Source organism: Ambystoma mexicanum, chromosome 4q (assembly GCF_040938575.1).
Source record: "Ambystoma mexicanum isolate Mex_15411 chromosome 4q, UKY_AmexF1_1, whole genome shotgun sequence".
NCBI classification, from domain to species: Eukaryota; Metazoa; Chordata; class Amphibia; order Caudata; family Ambystomatidae; genus Ambystoma; species Ambystoma mexicanum.
The window spans coordinates 249,922,819-249,943,949 of NC_090928.1; the positions used below are offsets into that span (position 1 = coordinate 249,922,819).

The following is a 21,131-nucleotide window of genomic DNA, read 5'->3' on the forward strand; positions in this document are numbered from 1 at the left end:
CGCCATACAAAAATATCCCCATATTTTTGCGGCAATATTAAGGCATGAAACCTGCGGGGGACACCCCCGCAACACCTGCATTATTTTTAAAGGAGCGGGGGAAATCGCCGCTCCCAAAAATGATCCCTATCGCCTATGGCTGTTCCAGACGACCATATATACGGCGATATTTCTGTTGGGGATAATATGTAGTGATACCCTCTCCACTCTACCTACCCGCACGGGATAACTTATTAATCTCCACCCGTTTCTCTCTCCTTTTTTCGCTCTCCTTTTTCTCTTTTTTCTCTCCTCCCCCTTCTTCCCTCTCTCTCCCCTGTCTCTGCCACTAATACTGTCACCCCATCCATAATCTGATCAGTCAATTGTTTCCAACACCATCCCCTTTCCACCCTCTGACCTTTCCTCACCACTTGCTTCACCCATTACTAAAAGTAAAAGTAACCCTTCTGCCATTCCCCACTCTGTTCTTTCCGGCCTCCAGTTCCCTCTCCTCCTTCACACCCGATGCCTCTTCCAACACTGCCTTCTCCAGCTTCCAATCCCTACTATGACTCCTTCTCCTCACGCTTCCCACTGCTTACTTTCACCCCCAAGTCTCAGCATCTTCAGCCATGTGTCACCCCATTCATACGCTCTCTGCACAGACATGCACCAGCTGCTGCGTATATGGAGGCGTATCCTGTCGCACGAGGACTTGGAACTCTCTCTCTGCCCTGAATTCTCGATAGAAAGGGAATTCTACCTAACCCTCATTGACTCGCTCCAACCATCCTCGCTGGCTACAGGGCACTGTAAACTCACTCCCAAGTTTGACTATTAACTCCACTCTTGCAGCTATTGATGTAGTTGAATACTTTGATGCAAACATTTCCAGAATTGGTCTTTCCTGACTGTTCTCACACTCCCTTTCCTACACTTTACACTGTGACTACTCTACCATCATCCTCTACCTCCCACTTAAGTCACACGAATACTGACAAAGTGCTATCTCTACTGGTGAAGGCCAATCCCTCTTGTGCCACATCAGACCTCCTCCGATAGTCCAGCCTATTGCACCTTTAGTGGCCTCTCACCTTTCTGAACTCTTCAACCTGTCCTTGGACTTTTCAAAACTGCCATGGTCATCCCTCCTACAAAAAAAGGGTTGTTGAACCACACCTACTGGCTTACTGTTTGGCCCTGTGTCTCCTTTCCTCATTATTCTAAAGAGCTTGAAAGGGTTCCGTTAGACAGTCTTAATTTCTTAAGACATCCACAACCTTGGAGACCTCCTTAATTTTAAAGGATATTTATACCGCGCACTATCGCCAACACAGTGGTCCCCTGGCGCTCTAAAAGCAGGTTTCCGCTCACTCCAAGGAAATTGCTCTCATGAATGTGTCTAACTAAGCACTTCAACTTATCCTTATCCTAGTTCTCCTTGACCGGTCTGCTGCCTTTGACACTGTTGATCACTTTGATCTCCTTAATACTCTTTCTTCTTGGGATTTGCGATCAAGCCCTTTCCTGGATTGCATCCTACCTTGCACCCTCGCAATTCTGCCTCCTTGAGCAGCAACACCTCTCAACTCACTTCTCTAACTGTTGGTATTTCTCTTTACACTTGTACCTCTGCTCTTGGGGTACTAATCTCCTCCTTTGGATTCTTGTGCAACTCTTTGACACCCAAATCATCTTCTCTTTCTGAACTCTCCTCTGATCTCTCTATCAAAATTTCCAACTGTCTCTGCCATTAAATATTGGATGGCTTAACACACCAAAACAGATGCTCTTCTTCGCTCTCTGGTCTCTTTCTCTGTCTATCCGGTATACACACATTTCGCCGACCTATTTTTGGTCGTGGTACTTTTCATCGCCGGATTTTACATCGCCAGAAATCGCATTTTTTTTTTTTTATTTTGGGGGGTGTTTTGTTGAGGTTGGGGTATTATTATAATAGTAAGGGGGGGGGTCTGGGGGAGGAACCCCCCACAATAAAAAAAACAAAAAAAAACAGGGTTTCTGGCGATGTATAATCCGGCGATGAAAAGTACCACGACCAAAAATAGGTTGGCAAAATCACATAGCACAGTCTATCCAGTTCCCACCCGACTCTCCCCTACTCTTTTCCAATTCCGCCCCACACCTGGTACAAAAAAAATCACTACGATTCACTGAACCAGGCCTACCAGAAACCCCATGCACCCAGAGAGTTGTCCAGAGCAAATTCCAACGTGCCAGAGCAGGAGGGACTAGCTTCCCAGTCATTATGGAACTCCCTCCCACATGCGCTAAGAGCAGAGGAATCCTGCTGGGCCTTCCTCAGAGCCCTCAAAACGTGGCTGTTTGCCTAAATCAGCTAGACATGTGACCCCCTAGTCATAATGCCCATTCTGTATCCAACTGTCATGCATTCGTCTAATCTTCACTGTGTTCACTGCCTCCGGGCCACATGTAACCGTTCTCTCTTCATCGCCCTGATGCCTTAGGGCAGGGGTGCACAACTGACTTTGACAGAGGGCTGAAAGTACCTTACATGAGGGCTATAGTGGGCCGAAAAGTAAATGTGGGCGGGGCGGTAGGCGGGGCGTGGCAGGAGGCTTTTTAAACCCCCAATTTGTACTAAACACATGGAAAAAGAATGTTTTTGAGGGGTAACGATTTTTATTTGCATTTCAAACTTACATTTTGTACTACACATTTTCCATTGTTATAATTTATTTCTATTTAGTTATTGTATCTCGCCTGTTTAACTTATATATATTTTATTGACCCTAGATACACTATGCCCCATGGCCCCCTCACCCCCAACCAAACACTATGCCCCATGGCCCCCTCACCCCAACCAAACACTATGCCCCATATGTCCCTCACCCCCAACCAAACACTATGCCCCATGGCCCCCTCACCCCCAACCAAACACTATGCCCCATGGCCCCCTCACCCCCAACCAAACACTATGCCCCATGGTCCCCTCACCCCCAACCAAACACTATGCCCCATGGCCCCCTCACCCCCAACCAAACACTATGCCCCATATGTCCCTCACCCCCAACCAAACAATATGCCCCATGGCCCCCTCACCCCCAACCAAACCCCCCACCCCATGGCCCCCTCACCCCCAACCAAACCCCCACCCCATGGCCCCCTCACCCCCAACCAAACCCCCAACTCAGCACACACACACACAAACATGCACCAATACAGACCCGAACCCCCACCCCCCAACTCAGCACACACACAAACATGCACCCATAAAGACCCGAACCCCCACCCCCCAACTCCAAACCCCCCAACTCAGCACATACACTCAAGCATGCACCCATACAGACCCAAACCCCCCACCCGCCAACTCAGCACACAAACATGCCCCCATACAGACCCGAACCCCCCCACCCCCCAACTCAGCACACACACAAACATGCACCCATACAGACCCGAACCCCCCCACCCCCCCAACTCGGCACACAAACATGCACCCATACAGACCCGAACCCCCCAACTCAGCACACAAACATGCACCCATACAGACCCGAACCCCCCACCCCCCACCCCCCAAATCAGCACACACAAACATGCACCCATAAAGACCCGAACCCCCCACCCCCAACTCCAAACCCCCACCCCAACTCAGCACACTCAAGCATGCACCCATACAGACCCGAACCCACACCCCCCAACCCAGCACACGCACAAACATGCACCCATACAGACCCGAACCCCCACATCAGCACACACAAACATGCACCCATAAAGACCCGAACCCCCCACCCCAACTCCAAACCCCCCACCCCCAACTCAGCACACACTCAAGCATGCACCCATACAGACCCGAACCCCCACCCCCAACTCAGCACACACAAACATGCACCCATACAGACCCGAACCCCCACCCCCAACTCAGCACACAAAAAACATTCAAATCTAAACATTCATACACATCCGACACCCCCCCACCCCCGCATCTCAACATACACACAAAATACATACAAATACAAACATTCATACACATCCGACACACCCGCCCACCCCCGCATCTCAACATACACACAAAATACATTCAAATACAAACATTCATACACATCCGACACCCCCCCTCCCCCCCGCAAAACACACACACACACAACCCCCCCCCCCCCCCCAAAAAAAACAAACCCGACACACAAACAGACCTCTTACCGGAGACGTGCTGGAAGGCAGGTAAGCTGGAATCGTACTACGGCTGGCGTGGTCCAAGGCTGAAATGCCTTCCGGCATCAAGCCTTATGGACCACGCCAGCCGTAGTGCTGGCACTCCATTGGTGCAGCACATATGCATTACGTGGCTCGTAGGAGCGACGTGATGCGTGTGTGTGCTGAGCCAATGAGGGCCAGTGTTTTCACTGGCCCGGAAGACAACAAAGACTTTCCTAATGGAGGGTGGCCACGGGCCGCCCTCCATTAGGAAAGTCTTTGTGCCTCGCGGGCCGGTCAAAAGGGCATGGCGGGCCGCAACTGGCCCACGGGCCGTATGTTGTGCACCCATGCCTTAGGGTTTGTGTGTGCTATACAAATGCAAAAAATAAATAAAATAAATGGAAACTTCGCCGTTCTCTATGACCCTTCTTTAATTTCATCTCCAACACTGGAATAGCCGCTCACATCAACCTCCTCAATATTAGGAAAATCGGGCACCTCTCTCCTTTCAACAACGCCAATGATGTCATTTATAACGCGCTCCTGTACACAAGTGTTTCTAGGCGCAACAAGACAAGGAGGGGGAAAACAAAGGGAAGACAAAATGACAATATTACTAGGCCTTGTGTCCTTCAGATCGCGCAAGTGTGCGGAAGAGGAGGGCAGAGAAGTGCCAGGGGGGGAAGGACAGGGGGGCAGGAAAAGTGCAGGTAACGCAATAAGTGCAGCCAGCAGGTGGCTAAGTGCAGAGAAAAGGGATTGTAGGGTTGCAGGTACAGAACCTTAAGTGCTGGGGGAGCCCAGAGGCAGTGCAAGGGCAGCTGGACATGCTGGAGCCTGGGCCCGAGTTCAGAGGGTAGCCATGTGACCAGTGCGCAGAGCAGTCGGATACATCCGCAAGGGAGAGGAAGAGAGAAAGCGGAAGTGAAAAGGAAGGTCTTTAGTTGCTTCTGTAACTGAAAATGATCTTCTGAAGTTGAAGAGAAGCAGGGAGGCTGCTCTAGAGAAGGTGGCCTCAGCTGAAGAGAAATATCTGCCCCCATCTCACTGCTTGGAGAAGCGTCGGACCCCAAGAAAGTTGGGTGAGCGGAGAACTTTGTTAGCATGAGAAAGTTGGAGGTCGAGCGGGCCCAAGCCCCAGAAAGCCATGCGGACGATGCAACTGGTCTTGAACTTGTTCTTGCAGCCATGGGAAGCCAGTGAAGAGATTTGAGAGCTGGAGATTGTCGGTGGTGAAGGAGGGAAATGAGGAGAGGCAGCCACAGATGTGCCGGAGGTGGTAGAGGAAGAGAGGGTGGACCGGATGTCCTCCAGGTTTAGTGGTGAAATGAGTGGTCAACGCCGTGCAGAGGGCCTGGGAGGGAACAGGAGAGGTAGAGACTGCAGTAGGATTGGCCATCTCCTTGCAGATTTTGTAAAGTTTGGCTGAGTTGTTGGGTTCTGCAGAGACGCAGGCTTGGTTAAGCTTGCCTTACAGAGGACAAGTGTCTGCACTGCCTTTGGAGCAGGCGGCAGGCAAGTTTGTCAGAGGGTGTGCCGGATGCCCTTCCTCTCAGCCGCCTTACACTTGTTTAAGGGAGTTGAGGTCGGAATTGTACCAAGAGTTGCACTTGGATTTGGGCTTCAAGCGGATCCTCATGACTGGGGCAAGGACATCCGGAGTGTTCGAGATGGAGGTTACAGAGGGCTGTGTCAAGGTGTGAGTCAGCCAAAAGTGCAGGAGGCGAGAAAGTAGTGAAAGCCTCAACTGACACATGCCTCATGAGGGAGAGGGAGAGGGAGATTGACACACGGGTTGAAAAGCACCAAAGAGGGGCTAGTAGCATCCAGGTGGATATTCAGCAGGTCTCCAAGTGGAAGTTGAGAAGTAGAAGTAAGGTGGGGGGAGGAGGAGCGGTCAGCACACTGAGAGGAAGGGTGACTGGGCCAGGCGGCCTGTAAACAGTGGCCACAGCGAGAGAGGGGTCATGAGAGGTGGAGAGTCTGCAGACCAGGCATTCAAAGGAGTAGTCCTGCATTGGAGTGATAGAAGCAGGGATCCACTCTGGAAAATCAAGGCTACACCCCCACCGACAATTGGTTCTGGTTTCGGATAGGATCTTGTAGCCATCAGGAAGCAGTGTCAAAACTTGGGACAGAGCTGGCCGTGAACCAAGTCTCTGTGAGTCAGAGTACATCCAAATCAAGCCCTTTCAGGAGACGGCAGATGTCGGCGGAGCGATATGGAGCAGATTGCCACATTTGAAGGATTTTCCATGGAGGGATACAGGCCAGAGGTGTGCCCTGCAGAATTGTTGGAGGAGCCCGAGGCTGAGTAGAGGAGGTAGTAAGAGAAGGCAGGGTAGTCGGAGGGGAAGAAGTGCCAGGCGGGTTGCGGAGGAAGGAGGCAACCGGGTGGCCAGAGAAGCAGCAGAGGGTGCCGACGAGGTGGCTGAGGAAGGAGGCGGCAGAGGGGTATGAAGGGATAGCCACAGAGGAAAGGAAATTGAGGCCTGGGAAGTATCTATCAAAAAGACGATTGGCCTGAGGGCCCTGGACCAAGACGCTGCCATTTAAGTAGACATTAATGATGGTGTTATGGGAGTGGAAGGGGGCCAGGAGGGAAAAGAAGGGAGAACAGAGACCTTATGGGGGTCCATAGGCCTGGCGAGGGAACGACCAAGGGGATATCGGTAAGGGTCTGTCTGGAGGAAGCACTGGTGTAGGTATGATAGGGAGGCCTGGGTTGGAGACTAGGATATCACTTTTGAGTTTCTTCCTGCCAGATAGAAAAGCAGTTAGATTAGATGGGTGAGACAGAGCACCATAGTGGAGACACTTGCCCACAAGATGCATAAGATCATCAAAACACATGCTCGTGTTGGGATTTTGTTTTCTAGGGAATATTTCACTAGGTTGCTGTTACGAAGGCTGTTCACCCTTAATACTTGGCCAGCGTATTTAATGAAAAATTTCCTCTGCAAAGTTTATTTTTTTTGTTGATTACTTTTTTTGAAAGGTAAATGCTCTTGTCTGGTGCACTTTCAAGTGAACTAAATTTGTATCTTTCACTTTAAGATATGTTCACTTGCTGTGCGTATATTGGGTGCCAGCTTTTGATTTTCGCTATGGGGGGAAAAAGTTCCCACGCCCAGTGAAGCGCGAGGGATGTGCTCATGCCCATGTCAAAACACCACATTCACATGTTTGTGCAGGAACAGGAAAGAAGACCTGATTTTATAACCTCTCAGCAGCCGTCCTCCAAACTGCTCAGTTGCAACTTTCTGCTATAGGATCCATTGCTATTGTGCACCCAGCAAACAGTTTAAGCCTGCTCACCCTTTCCAATCAAGGCACAGGGTGTGCATTAATGAGGCTACCATTTCCTTGGCCTTCCCCCCCCCCCCCCCCCACCTGCGGGGCTAAGAACATCAGGGTCATCTTTGACTCCACACTTTCTTTCTCTGCCCACATCTCTGATGTTGCTAAAAAGTAAACTTACTACTGCACCTCCTCAGAGGTACTCTGCCTTTCCTCTCCTTCCCCCAGAAGCTCATGGTCTCCCAAGCTTTGGTTCTCTCTTGGTTGGACTATTGTAACAGCCTCTTTCCAAATCTACCTGCCTCTACTCTACGCCCTCTGCAACTAATCCAGAACAGGACTGCGAGACTTGTCCTTGGCCTCAAGCCCTGGGACCGTATCTCTGCATCTCTGACATCTCTCCATTGGCTCCCAGTGAATGCAAGGATTAAATTCAAAACCCTCTGCATTGTCCACAAGGCTTTTGGGGCCTTGGTCCAAAATACCTTCAGTTATCCCTCCGCAAATACCTCCCCCCTCGAGCTCTTCGCTCCTCTACCTCCCTCAGGGCCAGTCGTTTTTCAAAGAAACAAGCTGGGGTAGATCTGTCTTTGGCTGGGGCCTCCCTCTGGAACCGCCTCCCTGCCACTCTAAAACTTTAGGAGGACCATCTCCGATTCCGGAAGCACCTCAAGACCTTCCTCTTTGCTTCTGCCTTTGCTCCCCCTCGCCCCTGCTGATCTGTTCTCTCTTGGAACCGTGCACCTGGCCACCCTCTGTCCTCTGGGCCCAGGTACCTGCTCACCCTGCCACCCTCCAGCCTTGCCTCCGGGCCACCCCTTGCACTGGGGTCTGTATCTGTACCCATACAGTTCCTCCCCTTTTTTCTTCCTGCACTTCTCAGACCGACCTTGTCTGCTGCCTTAAATCCAGCACTTGCCAATTGCTGGCTGCATTACAACGGTTTGTTGGCTTTATTATTTATTATTATTTATCTGTTTCTCCTTTGCTATGCACTCTCCACTTATCCCCCTTCCATGCACTTCCCCTCCCCCATGCACTTGCTCGTTATCAATGTCACTGGACCTAGTAAGATCGTTGTTTTGTTTTCCCCGTTTCCCCTCCCTTGCCTTGTCGGAAACACTTGTGTACAAACACGATAGAACATTTCTGATGCTTGTTAATCTGCTTAGAAACGCATGCTGTGCATATGGTTCGACATCCAGTGGTAACCGCAGAGTATTGCATCTTGTCTTTCGCAATCCGAAAGGGGCCGTCTGCATAGGCGTGTCTAACACTATCCCTATCGTGACGGGTGTAGCACCCAAAAACCCTCACGCGCTGAGGTCCCTCATATTGTTTTTTTCCGCCCAGGTAACTGGTCGCCCTATAGCGGAGCTCTTACTAGAGACATTGTTTATCTTACCGAATTGTCGGTTTATTCCCCACTAAGTCACTTCGCCTTTAAGAACATCTTCGAAGACTACGGGGGAATCGTCTACGGCTGTGGATTTCGGCGCCTAAGATCCGGCGGCTGGATTTTCCACGTGATCTGGCCCTCTGGCCGGCCTATACAGTAGGGAGAGTGGGGTCGGGGTGGCCATATTGTTTAGTATGGCTTTCCTCCTTTTCCCTTTCGGTCTGGTCATCCTTCCCTTTTGCTATGGAAAGGACTCATTTTAGATTCTGCCCTAAGTGTAGGGTCAGATATCCTTGGAAGGACCAACACAGGACGTGTAACGCCTGTCTCCCCCTAGAGCACGACGAGAAGCGGTGTGCGGCCTGCAAACTCCTTCAGGAGCGCTGTGTAAATCGGTGGGCCGCGTATGGTATGTCATGCGTGGAGCCCCACCACAACGCCAGCCGAAAGTGGCAGGGGTACTTCGGATGACCAAACGTCCAATGCGGATGTTCTAGACCATGAGGCGTAAACTTCTAGGTCCGCCACGCCCATCCCTGACCCTTCCAGGCTCGACTCTGGTCTTGCTACAGGGACTACACCTGGCGACAGGAGCGTACAAGCGCCTCGCACTAAGCACACAAACCCTACGCCAATTTCGAAAACTTCGCCGGTTCCCTCGGATCGCTCAGATCCAAAGCCTTCCCCACATCTGCAGCAGCGTATTGCGACTGTGCAATCAACACAAACCAAGGGCGCTACTCTTAAACCTACACGCGTCGAAGTTCGGGATCTCGACGCTTCAACGATTTCCAAGGCCTCAGTAGGCCCGAAAACTAGGGCTAGGCCTCTACCCAGAAAACCGGCCGCTAGAACTCCTGGTGTCCCAGACGGTATTTCTACTGCCGATAAATCATCGGAGCCTTTGTCTCGCGACGATTCGGCGACTACCTAGAGTAGCATCGGAAGAATCGCAGCAGTGGTGGGCCTTACACCGGTTCCTCTTAAAGTTATGGGCCAAGCCACGGAAAAGATTTCGACAGATTTGATCCTCGATTCCGATGAGACCTATGTAGATAGTCAAGAGCCCCTCTCCGACACCCTGAGAGGTTTCTTGCGACGCCACAGTGCAGAGAACGTCGTTTCTCCTTGCGTAGGCATGTTTGGGTCCTCTAGGTGGACTACAGAAAAATTTGAGGGTTACATGGATCGGCTGGAGCAGATTATCGAGACATCTAATGAAGAAGCTTCTTTTCTCGAACATTATGAGGAAGATCAACAGGATACGATGGACAACTGGGAGGAAACCCAGCAGTAAGGTCAAGACCCTTGGACACAGCAAGATCAGGACTCTGATGTTTTGAGCTTTTGTGCCTAGACTCTCTCCGTCCACCCCGGCTCGCCAGGCCTCCCCTGTGGATGACCAGATGGCTTTCAACTCCATGTTGGAAAAAGCAGCAGAATACTTCAAAATTGCCACTAAAGAGGCGGTACCGGAGCAGGATTTCGTGGAGGATATTAAGGAAAAACCTCAGGCGAGTCAATCCATTCCACTCCTTAACTCTGTGAAGAGACGGGTAGCTCACTCATTGGTCACACCTGCTCAGACACGGGCGGTGAACCTGAGTCAAAAAATTATTTCGGCCTTACCCCTCTGACCCTCTGTAAATCAAAGGGCACGCCATCCCGGACTCACTGGTAGTGACTACCACTTGAAAGTGGGCAGGGGTACCCCTTGCCACGGAAGAATCACCACCGGACAAGGAGTCTAAAAGGTTGCATGCCCTAGGGAAACGTGTCACGTCAGCAGCTGCATACACCATTCGGGTTGCTAATAATACTACATTATTAGCAAGGTATGCTGATGCCCAATTGAACTTACTCCAAGAAGGCCTCCAGGAGGTTCCTGAACCCGCCAGAACAAAGCTTCTCGCCATTGTTTCAGAGGGAAGACTGGTTAACCAAAATGTGGTGAAGAACACCTTAGTCTCTGCAGAAACAGCAGGCAGGACTCTTGCACAAGGTACTCTTCTGAAAAGACACGCATGGCTGCGTACATTGGGCTTCAGACCTGAGACTCAGGCCTCCCTCATTAATAAACCGATTGAGGAGACTAACCTCTTCGGGAAAGCAGTGGATAAAGCGTTGGAGACGACTATAAGGTCCTTGCACCAAATTACTTTGGAGAGAAAGCCTGTGCTGGTCAGAACTACATCACGGGTAACTTCAACACAATTCAATCATCCGGAAGTCTTACTACCCCTCAAGGGGTCAAACGCAGCAAAGGTAGAGGCAGAGGCCCCAATCCCTGAGGAGCCCCACAGCCTCTGGTCAGAAATGACCAAGTCCAGGTCCCCTCCCATGTCGCCCCGGTCGGGGGGGGCAATTAACATCTTTCCTCAAGGCATGGGAGGGGATAACTTCCAACCAGTGGGTCCTAAAGACGGTCGCCCACAGTTATTGCGTGGAATTCGCCCGACCTCCACAGTTCAGACTGCCGCGCTCACGGCGTCTTTCACCAGACCATCTGGAGATCCTGATCCAAGAGGTGGAAGCACTGCTGGGCCATAGAAGCCGTCCCTATTCTTCAGGTAAACAAGGGTATTTATTCAGTGTACTTCCTTGTACCCAAAAAGGATCTCACCATGCGTCCTGTTCTATATCTGCGCCCAGCGAACAAGCTTATAAAACCCCAGAAGTTTTGCATGGTAACACTGCAGGAGGTGATCCCGTTGCTAAAATAGGGGGACCATGGCAACATTGGACATGAAAGATGCATACTTTCATATTTCAATGTTGCCAGCGCACAGAAAATACCCAAGGTTCATGATCCAGGACAAACGCTACCAATTCAAGGTACTCCCCTTTGGCATCGCCTCGGCGCCAAGGGTGTTTACCAAAGTCCTGGCAGTGGCAGCAGCACACCTGCACAGACCATCAGTCCCAGTTTACCCTTACCTCGACGACTGGCCGGGACTGGGGGACTCGTTCGCTTGTTTTTCGAACACCCTAAAAACAGGACCTCCTCTTCAGCCTGGGTTTTTCAATCAACTAAAAGAAATCCAGCTTCGTCCCCAGTCAAAACAATTTCTGGGAGCGCTAATTCGGACGGAAGACGGCCTTGTCTTCCCTTCCTGCGAGAGGTTTCAGAACATGCGCTCTCAGATTCCTCAATATGTAGCCAGTCGGGAGGTGACGGTACGCAAAGCAATGCATTTGCTAGGGATGATGGCGTCATTTATATACTTGGTTCCCCACGCACGGCTGCGCATGCGTCCCATGCAAGAGTGGCTCAACAGCCAGTGGTGTCAGGCCAGCAAACAATGGGAAGATCTGTTGGTTGTCTCGCCAGCCCTTGTTCTCTCTCTGCAGTGGTGGTCAAGAGAAAACCTCTTTAAGGGGAAGACCTTCACCACCCCTGCAGTGGAAGCCACTCTCACGGCAGACGCTCTCTCACGGGGCGGGGGGCTTACCTGATTCAGCAGACAGCACACAGAGTGTGGTCCCCTCAAGTAGCGTCCAACCATATAAACTTACTGGAGCTACTAGCGGTGTTCAAAGCATTGAAAGCCTTTCAGGTGCAACTCCAAGGGAAGACAGTGCTGATCCTAACCGACAGCACTACAGCAATGTATTACCTAAACAAAGAGGGGGGCACTCACTCTCCAGGGCTATCCAAGCTGTCCCAAAACATTTGGATATGGGCTCTCAAACACAAGACGTTTTCGTTGTCCCAACATGTTACAGGGGAACTCAGTCTTCTGGCATATGTACTCAGCAGAGATTTTCCTCTGCCAGAAGAATACGAATGGCGACTGCACAAAGACATTGTGTCCAACGTCTTCGCAGAAATGGGTTTCCCAGAGATCGACCTGTTCTCTACTCAGGAGAACGCCCAATGCCAAGACTATGCCTCCAGGTACCCCCAGAACTGATCCAAGGGGAACGGTCTCTGGATAACTTGGTCGGGGGAAATGTGTCTACGCTCCCCCCTCCCCCGACTCCCCTTCTCAACAAGATAGTGCACAAGATGCACCAGGAACCAGTTAGCATGATACTGGTGGCCCCCAGCCCGCCAACCCTGGTTCGTGCATCTGATGGAAATGTCCCTCTCCCCACCAGTCAAGCTGCCCTGCACGTACAACATGTTGTCTCAGGTCAGGAGGGAGACCCTACACCCATGCCCACAAACTCTGAACTTGGCAGCCTGGCTCCTGAGATCATAGTTTGGACACCTGCAACTCCCTCAGAGATGCATGGACATACTTGGTGAAGCGAGAAAACCTAATACACGTTATTGCTATGCCAGAAAGTGGAAACGTTTTGTCATCTGGTGCAATTCCAAGGGCGTCAATCCCATCGATTGCTCACCCTCACACATTGTGTTGTATCTAACCCACATGTTGGACTCTGTGTTAGTCTTCAATTCCCTAAAGGTTCATCTGGCTGCTCTGTCAGCCTACACCACATCACAACAAAAAATATCGTGGTGGACAATACCAGTGATTAAAGCCTTTATGGAAGGGGTTAAGAGGATTTATCCTCCCATCTCTCACCCAGTCCCTTGATGGGATCTGAATGTGGTTTTGACCAGGCTCCTGGGAGCTCCCTTTGAGCCTATGCATAAAGCAAGTCTAAAAGACCTGACTTATAAGACAGCCTTCCTAGTGGCTATCACTTCTATCAGAAGGGTTAGCGAACTACAGGCTCTTTCTGTCTTGGACCCCTTTGTTACAGTCCACAAAGATAAGGTAGTTCTGCGCACACATCCCAGGTTTGCGCCTAAATTAATTTTGAAATTCCATGTGAACCAGTCAATCGAACTACCCACTTTCTTCCAGAACCCTACTAACATAGCCGAAAGAAGCCTTCACACACTAGACGTGCGCAGGGCAGTCATGTTTTACCTGGAAAGAACTAAACCACTAAGAAAGACTAAACAATTCTTCGTTTCAGTGGCAGCTGGTAGAGAAGGGGATCCTGTCTCTAAATCGGCTATCTCAAGGTGGATTGTCAAATGCATCACACTGTTACACTCTTGCTAAGAGAGAACTGCCCTTCAAGCCTAGAGCACACTACTCGAGGCACTGGGGCATCCATAGCATTCATTGCAAATGTTCCTCTTGAGTCCATTTGCAAAGCAGCAACCTGGAGTTCTGTACGCACCTTTACAAAACACTATTGCCTAGACACTCATTCTAGGTCTGATTCTCAGGTGGGACAAGCAGTACTAAGGCATCTTTTCTCTACTGTTCCTTCTTACAACCCACTTCCAACTCTGGGTACTGCTCGCTAGTCTATGCACAGCATGTGATTCTAAGCAGATTAACAAGCATCAGAAGACATGCATTACTTACCGTAATAGCATTTCTGATGATTGTATCTGCTTGGATTCACATGCGCCCTCCCTACTTCCCCGCTCTGGGTGGAAGGAACATAGACGTCTTACTACTTTCTCTCTTTATATACTCACTCACTATAGCCTTGGGCTCCCTCATAGCAGAAAAAATACAATCCGAGACCTCGGCGCGTGAGGGATTTTGGGTACTACACACGTCACAATTGGGATAGTGTTAGACACGCCTATGCCAACGTCATCTTTTGGTTCCCGAAAGACCAGATGCAATACTCTGCGGTTACCACTGGATGTCGGACCATATGCACAGCATGTGAATCTAAGCAAATACAATCATCAGAAATGCTATTACGGTAAGTAATGCATGCCATATCAATTTTGTGGTGAGCAGCACTTGATAAACAGTTATTTGCTATCGATTTTTTTTTTTTTGACAGTCAAAATAATCCTCATCTGTAGCTTCTGAAATAAAAGCATATTACTAATTTTAACGGTATGCCCTAATATACATGCAATAAAAATAAACCATCGTGGAACTTCTGCAAAAACAGCAGTTGGTTTCAGTTGGCAAAATAGAGTCAGCATATTTTTGCAAGGTCTTCCACAGATCGTGTTTTTAAACCAACATTTCAAAATACCTTTTGCTGCAAACGGTATTTCTATCAATTACATCTTGGAAGAGATGTGTTAGAATTCCTGAATTGCAGATTGCTCTCAAATCTGGCCTGCGCCTCTTACCCAAAGTGAGTGCTCCTGCAACTTTTATCATTCTATGCCTTACATGACAAAATAATTAGAAGTCTGTTCAAGGTATTCCGCTGGCTACTTCCAAAAAATGCCCCACTCCTGATATTGCCACATAGGTAAATGCTAATATTGACAATGCATATACCGGACGCCACAGTGGATGTGCCTACTACCTTGCGCATGGCAACATGTTTTTAATTTAACTTCCCATGATACTTTTTTCTCCGAAAGACTCATTCTGTGATGTTGCTATTTATGCAAATTAGTGGGCCCACACATCTTTTGCTGCCCAAGGCAGCGCAACTCCTAGGGTCGGCCTTGTATGCAACACACTTTTTTTTTTTTTTTTTTTAAATGTCCCAGCTTCATTTTGCAACGGCTCTGCTTCACTAACAATTATAACTGTAGGCTGTCACGCATTATTAACGAGTGTTCGGATAACTTCGCGATTCCTCACTTCATACGATTATGAAACGTGCATTGATAAAGTGGAACCGGTAAAAATAATTCGGGGCTCCAATGAATCCAAGGGTCACGGAGAATGCATGTGCAGCATTGATTGCTGGAACATCAAACTATTAGAAGACGCAGGAATCGACAGCAAACCTCGCACCGGCATACCTAGAAAAGACAGCAGACTCCCCTCTTCTGTGCTGCTGTCCAGCCATTCGTGCTCGCCAGGGGAAAGGCAACTCGTGCTGCAACCAGAAGTGGATCTTTGCTTTATCAAGCACATCAATCTAACTATTGCGGCAGAGGAAGGGTGCAGGCAAGCACAGCGCCGAATGCCATGCCTGGAGGATCGATTTGTAGAGGACCAACAAGAAAGAAAAGGACTAGGCTTTAGGGCTAAACATGGCCCAAACGAGGCAAAGTCAGGGCTTGGAAGATCAGAAGTCTGGACGGCATGGCGTCTGCACATTTATATCCTTGCAATAAGTGTTCCCATCCACAGCCGATTTCTGGTCCAGTCCATCGCATCAGGCAATATGTGGGAAGAGAGCATCCCTCCATCCACAGCTGCTACCTTTTGTGAGAAACAAGTGACTGCATCCCCAGGACCTCAACTTCTGCGATAGGACAGATGCTGCTCTAATTTCCTTTATGCAAAGGTTCACTGATCAATCTCTGAACAGCAGCCATGAAAGATCCTCCCGTTCCACTGTGACCTACCCACCCCCCCCCCCCACGCACCCCCTTTGCAGGAGGGCTGCATTGATCGACCATAATGGAATCTGTTTCCTGGCAGCCAACAGCGGCATTAGGGCTATTCGAAGAGATCCCACTTATTACACTGAGAGCCAGACTGGTCCAGGGCCCAGCACGGATTCAGATGGTCTTCAGGAGGGAGTAAAGACTGGGCTAAATGTGATGCAAGCCAGAAGGAGAGCGAGAAAGATAGAGAGGGCGGCTGGGTGGTTAAGCATCTCTCAAACCACCCTTGTCTTTCCTAAACTAGAATACTGTGCCAGCATCCTCTTTGGTCTCCCCAACTATGCTTTGTCCTCTGACAAGATCATTTATTTAGCTACCGGGACTCTTTGAACTCCATCACTTCACACCTACTTCTTGTACTGTCACCAGGCTGATGACGCAAAACAGGGCCAGATTAAAATGTCTCCTGGTTCACAAATCTACCCATTGTAAGGCACCACTGTATCTATCCTCTATCCAACTCTGCAAGCCTTCTCGTAATCTCCGCTGTCTCCTTGATTACCCTTGTGGCTCCTCGCTGTGCTTCCTCTGGCTTGCGCTCTTTCTCTCTTCTTGCTACACTTGCATGGAATGCTCTTCCCCTGGACATCCGAGACGTAATCCACATGATTGGTTCAAAACCAAACTAAAAGCCTACCATTTTCCCCTTGCTTCAAACTTGCCCCTGCCCCTCACTTCCTCTGCCTCCACTCCAGCACTTCACCCATCATGATCACATCCCAAGCATAGCAGGCCGTACCGCCTACTTGGACTTAAAAATGTCCAATGTTCATTGTCCTTAATTTATGTATTGTCCCCAGTGACTGTTCCATTTACTCCCTCCACAACCTGGTCAGAATGCCCCTCAAACTCGCCCCATTGTAAGAAGCTCACTGCTTCTGTGAAATCTGATTTCTTATCTATTGCTCTTTCTTTTGTGATCAAAAGAGCATTGTTCCTCCTGTATATAAATAAATACAAAACAATCTGAGAGGCCAAGTACTTGGGAGCAATCTTGTATACGTATTTATGAGCTCAAGTGACCAGCTTCAATTTTATTCTAGTCTCGAAGACCAATGAATGTAAATGATGATTGGTGTAGCGTGAACTCGGAGCAGTGCCTTGGTACCTATGTGGGTCCACAAATTCGAACGGTCTTAATTCATGATAAAGTATCCAGGAGCTCCTGTGTAAAAATAAAAAATTTTAAAAAAAGTGCAGTTCATATTGGGTGCTCTAGATGTTCATCCACGAAATAAGGATGAATGTGTCTAAATAGAATTATTAACGCAGTTAACATGAAGGCTGCTCGTTAGGGAGGGTTCCATTACCACCACAAATGTCTTGCTTTGGGGCCATGGGCAAAAGATGGGAATCTAGAGTACTAGCGAGCTGAGCTTGGTTAGCCTTTCTAAATTGAACTGGCGCACCTCAATGCAGCGCAAGTGCACGTAGGGACTGACTGGCCGGAAGCTGCGGCGAGGAAGATGTCTGTTGAGGCGGGTATGTTTGTAGCATCAAAAGGAGGGAGATGGGAAGAAGGTAAGTGTTTTTGCGTGGGGGTTGAGGAGTGTGTGTTGCGAGGGAGACAGTGGGTGGGTGGGTGATAGGGTTTTTGTGTGATTGAGGCCAGGGGAATGGAGTGTGAATGTCAGAGGCACGAGGGCTCGGGGGCCAGGTGGGGGGGCTGAATTAGTGTGGTGGGGTGTTCGTGATTAGGGGTTTTGGGGGTGGTTGAAGGCCTCCCGAAATAGTAGTAATTCCCAATATTGAAGGCCGCATCAATCTTTTTTGCGTGCAGACTTCATTATTCAATCACCTAGAACCCTTGAGTGCAGTCTTCACTGTTCATCCGACAATAACCGCTTGGAGATTTGGGCAATCTACTAAATGGCGATATAATAAGGTGTGTTTTTCTATTACTGAAACTTAGAAATGGGGTTTAGAAGGTCCTTTCTGTCAAGTTTGCTTCGTGAAAAATGTTTAGAACGATGGATGACTTGAAGCATAAATGTGCTAGTATATACATTCTTGCTTTTATATATTCTTGTTGCGGTTAAACGACTACCTTGTGGATCAGTAAAGCATTTTTAGGAGTTTTTTAGTTTAGTAAATCTTAAAATATTCTTGTCACAGGACTTCCACAAAGAGTGCAGAAATGTCTTATTAATATCTACATTAGAAAAATGCATTTTCGGTCGTCTTTTCCACCTAGTTGACAGCAAATTTTTGTGTTTGGAACAAAACGGACAAAGCGACATTTCGGAAACGGGGGGGCTTTGGTGTGAAAGTTAATGTACAAACCAACTTCAGAATGTTATTAAAGATACTTCACACTTACATCTGAAGGTAACTACATTTTGCTATGTAAGGTATTATATTGGACTGTATTTGTGCATATCATCTTGTCCAATTACTTGGAGGTGTGATGAGGGATTGATATAGCTTTTACACTGACAGGGTTATCTTGAAAATAAATTAAATTGTGTGTCCCTCTCCCGCCTCCTCTTTTCCAGCTACGTTATGATGATGCCATTCAAGCGCCAAGCTCTAGTGGAATTTGAAAACACAGAGTCCTCCCAGGCATGTGTTAACTTTGCAGCTACTGAAGCAGTGCTTATAGCGGGGCAACAGGCCTACTTCAACTTTTCTACAAGTAAACGGATCACCCGCCCTGCAAATACAGACGACCCTTCGGGAGCCAACAAAGTTCTTCTTTTATCCATCCAGAATCCCCTCTATCCGATAACAGTGGTACGTTTCTTCCAGTAATGGAGAACGGTTGGGCCAAGCTTCTTCACATAAGACAATGGCTACTTTTTGTGTTGGCATACTGTCTATTGAGACTTATACTCCTGCATGATCTTGCATGGGTGTTAAAATGTAATATCTCTGTGGGCTTTTGGATTATAGCAATGGATTATTTAACAGTACGATTGAGCACTGTGTTTCTATTCAATGAAAGCTAAGTAATGATGCAAAGACAGTGTTGTAGCGAAGTTTTAACTTGTTTTGTGGGCACTTAAAATGGCAAATTTGTACAAGTACTATATCGCAGCATACTTGTCATTGGGATAGTTTGGGGGTTGGGGAGAACTTCTCTAGGCACTGGCACAGGTGGAGATCAGGCTAGTGTTGTAAAGGATTACTACAAAATGCAGGCTTCCCATTTTTGTTTTTGAACCCCGTACTGTGATACTTTCAAACAAGTTTATCTTAAAAAGGTAACTCCTGTTCAAACGTTGCAAAACGTCCTAAAAAGTCTTAAGGCGTTTTGTGTTGCAAGTGTTTTTTACTATGTGCTTTTCTAACAAAAAAACATGTTATCATTTCTAGCTTTAAAACAATTAATGGAATATTACACAAGTCTTCAATCGTCCTCCATTCTTCCCTTTCATCAAGTACCTTCAAAGTCCAACCCACACCACCCTAAAAGTCACCCAGCCATAATTGCATATTACAACTTCAACATGATTTCGATTGTCTTAAAGGGCCCTGTTAGGCAAGAATTGTTGTAGTGACATAACACTTTGTGAGACTATACAACACTTGTCGACTTGGTATTAGGTAACCCACCTTTTGGTATAGGGCTGTACTACACAAGTCGGTAGTGTGACTGAGCAGCCAAGCCTATCTTAAGGGGGACGAGGGGGGGTAATTGTGAGCTGTAGAAATGACATTGGCAAATGCAGGTAGCCAAGTAACACTTATACTTAAGGTTTCAGTTGTAAATGGATATTTAACATCAATTTTTAAATAGGCGTTCTTTAAAAAGGGCAAGATTTGTAACAATTAAATATATTTTAAATTACTTTGCCAGAATCGGCATACGTTTAGTGGATACTCTTAAGATATGCTTTTTATACACTTCCTACACCTTATATATCACCAGTACACTTTGCAGATTCTGAGGTTGCATAAAGGAAGGAAAAAGGTTAAACAGGTTTTCAGGATGTGTGAGTATACTTAAATCTTCCTGTGAAGTCTAGACAAAACCTTTCCCAGCAATAACAGTCTAAACACAAGTCCTCACCTCTGAGGGACAGAAAGTCTCAGTCAATGGACTAGAAGAGTGTGCAGGGAGCCAGGCCAGCCAAAGTCAATTGGAGCACAGTCTATGGAGCTGAGGCACTTCGTAGTTAATACAAATCTTGCACACAGTTGGAGAGCTTTTCACTTGTAGGGTCACAAGCTGTTACAGAAATCAACAAAGTAGCCACTGCAAGTCTCCACTGAGAATAGCAAAGCTAAAGACACTGAGGTAAGTGCCCTAAGTCAGAACAGTACCTCTGGTTTGAAGAAGAGGGGTCCAGCTGTATTCTGTCCTGTTGCAGCAATGCTGACAATGGGTTCCTGAGCCTCCGTCGTGGGGACAAGAGGGAGAGGACTCCTGCTACAGCAATTTGGAGGTCGTCGGCAGCTGCGGGCTCTTTTCAGATCAGTGGCACTTCGTGGTTTCAGCATGCAGTAAACGGCACCACCGCAGCTCTTGGATACCGGTTGGGCTTCCTTCACTCCTTGAGTCCTGCACTCTGGTGAGGGGACTCGAGCTCTGGTTGTCCTGCTTCTGCAGGGTCCTTAGACTCCTGGAGCTTCTGGTCGGATTGCAGACGTTCTTGGCTACGGATTTCTCAACCCCTGGCACTCGACTCGGTTCCTGCAGCAGCAAAGAAGTACAGCCAGTCTGGGGGAGCTGGTCCAGTGAGTTAGTCTCTGGGTCAGTTGGCCCCACCAACCCAAGGGAAGCGGTTGTCCCTTCCGTAGCTTTTCTTGTCGATCAGAAAGTTCAGCACAGCAGCAGTGCTTCACCGGGCAATTCAAAGGTCCAGGAGGATGCAGCAAGCTTCGTTCACGGTTTCTTCGTCAGGTGTTCTTCCCAGTGGTCGACTCTGCCTCTAGTCCCAAAACCCTCACCTTTTTAAGCAGGTTTCTCCCATTCATGCACAGCCTATGTGTCAATCACACAGCAGGGTGGCTGTTCTGAAAGGACAGTCAGCC

At 48.5% G+C, this 21,131-nt stretch overlaps 1 protein-coding gene across 4 annotated transcripts in view; it reads left to right on the forward strand.

The window, feature by feature from the left end:
* The window catches only part of HNRNPLL (heterogeneous nuclear ribonucleoprotein L like), a 649,202-nt gene that overhangs the window by 333,937 nt on the left and 294,134 nt on the right, over positions 1-21,131 (forward strand). For all 4 annotated transcript variants that reach the window (XM_069607810.1, XM_069607812.1, XM_069607811.1 and 1 more), the window contains one exon: positions 18,650-18,887. In XM_069607810.1, the coding sequence (XP_069463911.1) occupies positions 18,657-18,887 (231 nt within the window). In that variant the 5' untranslated portion in view covers positions 18,650-18,656. The remainder of the gene's footprint in view (positions 1-18,649; positions 18,888-21,131) is intronic.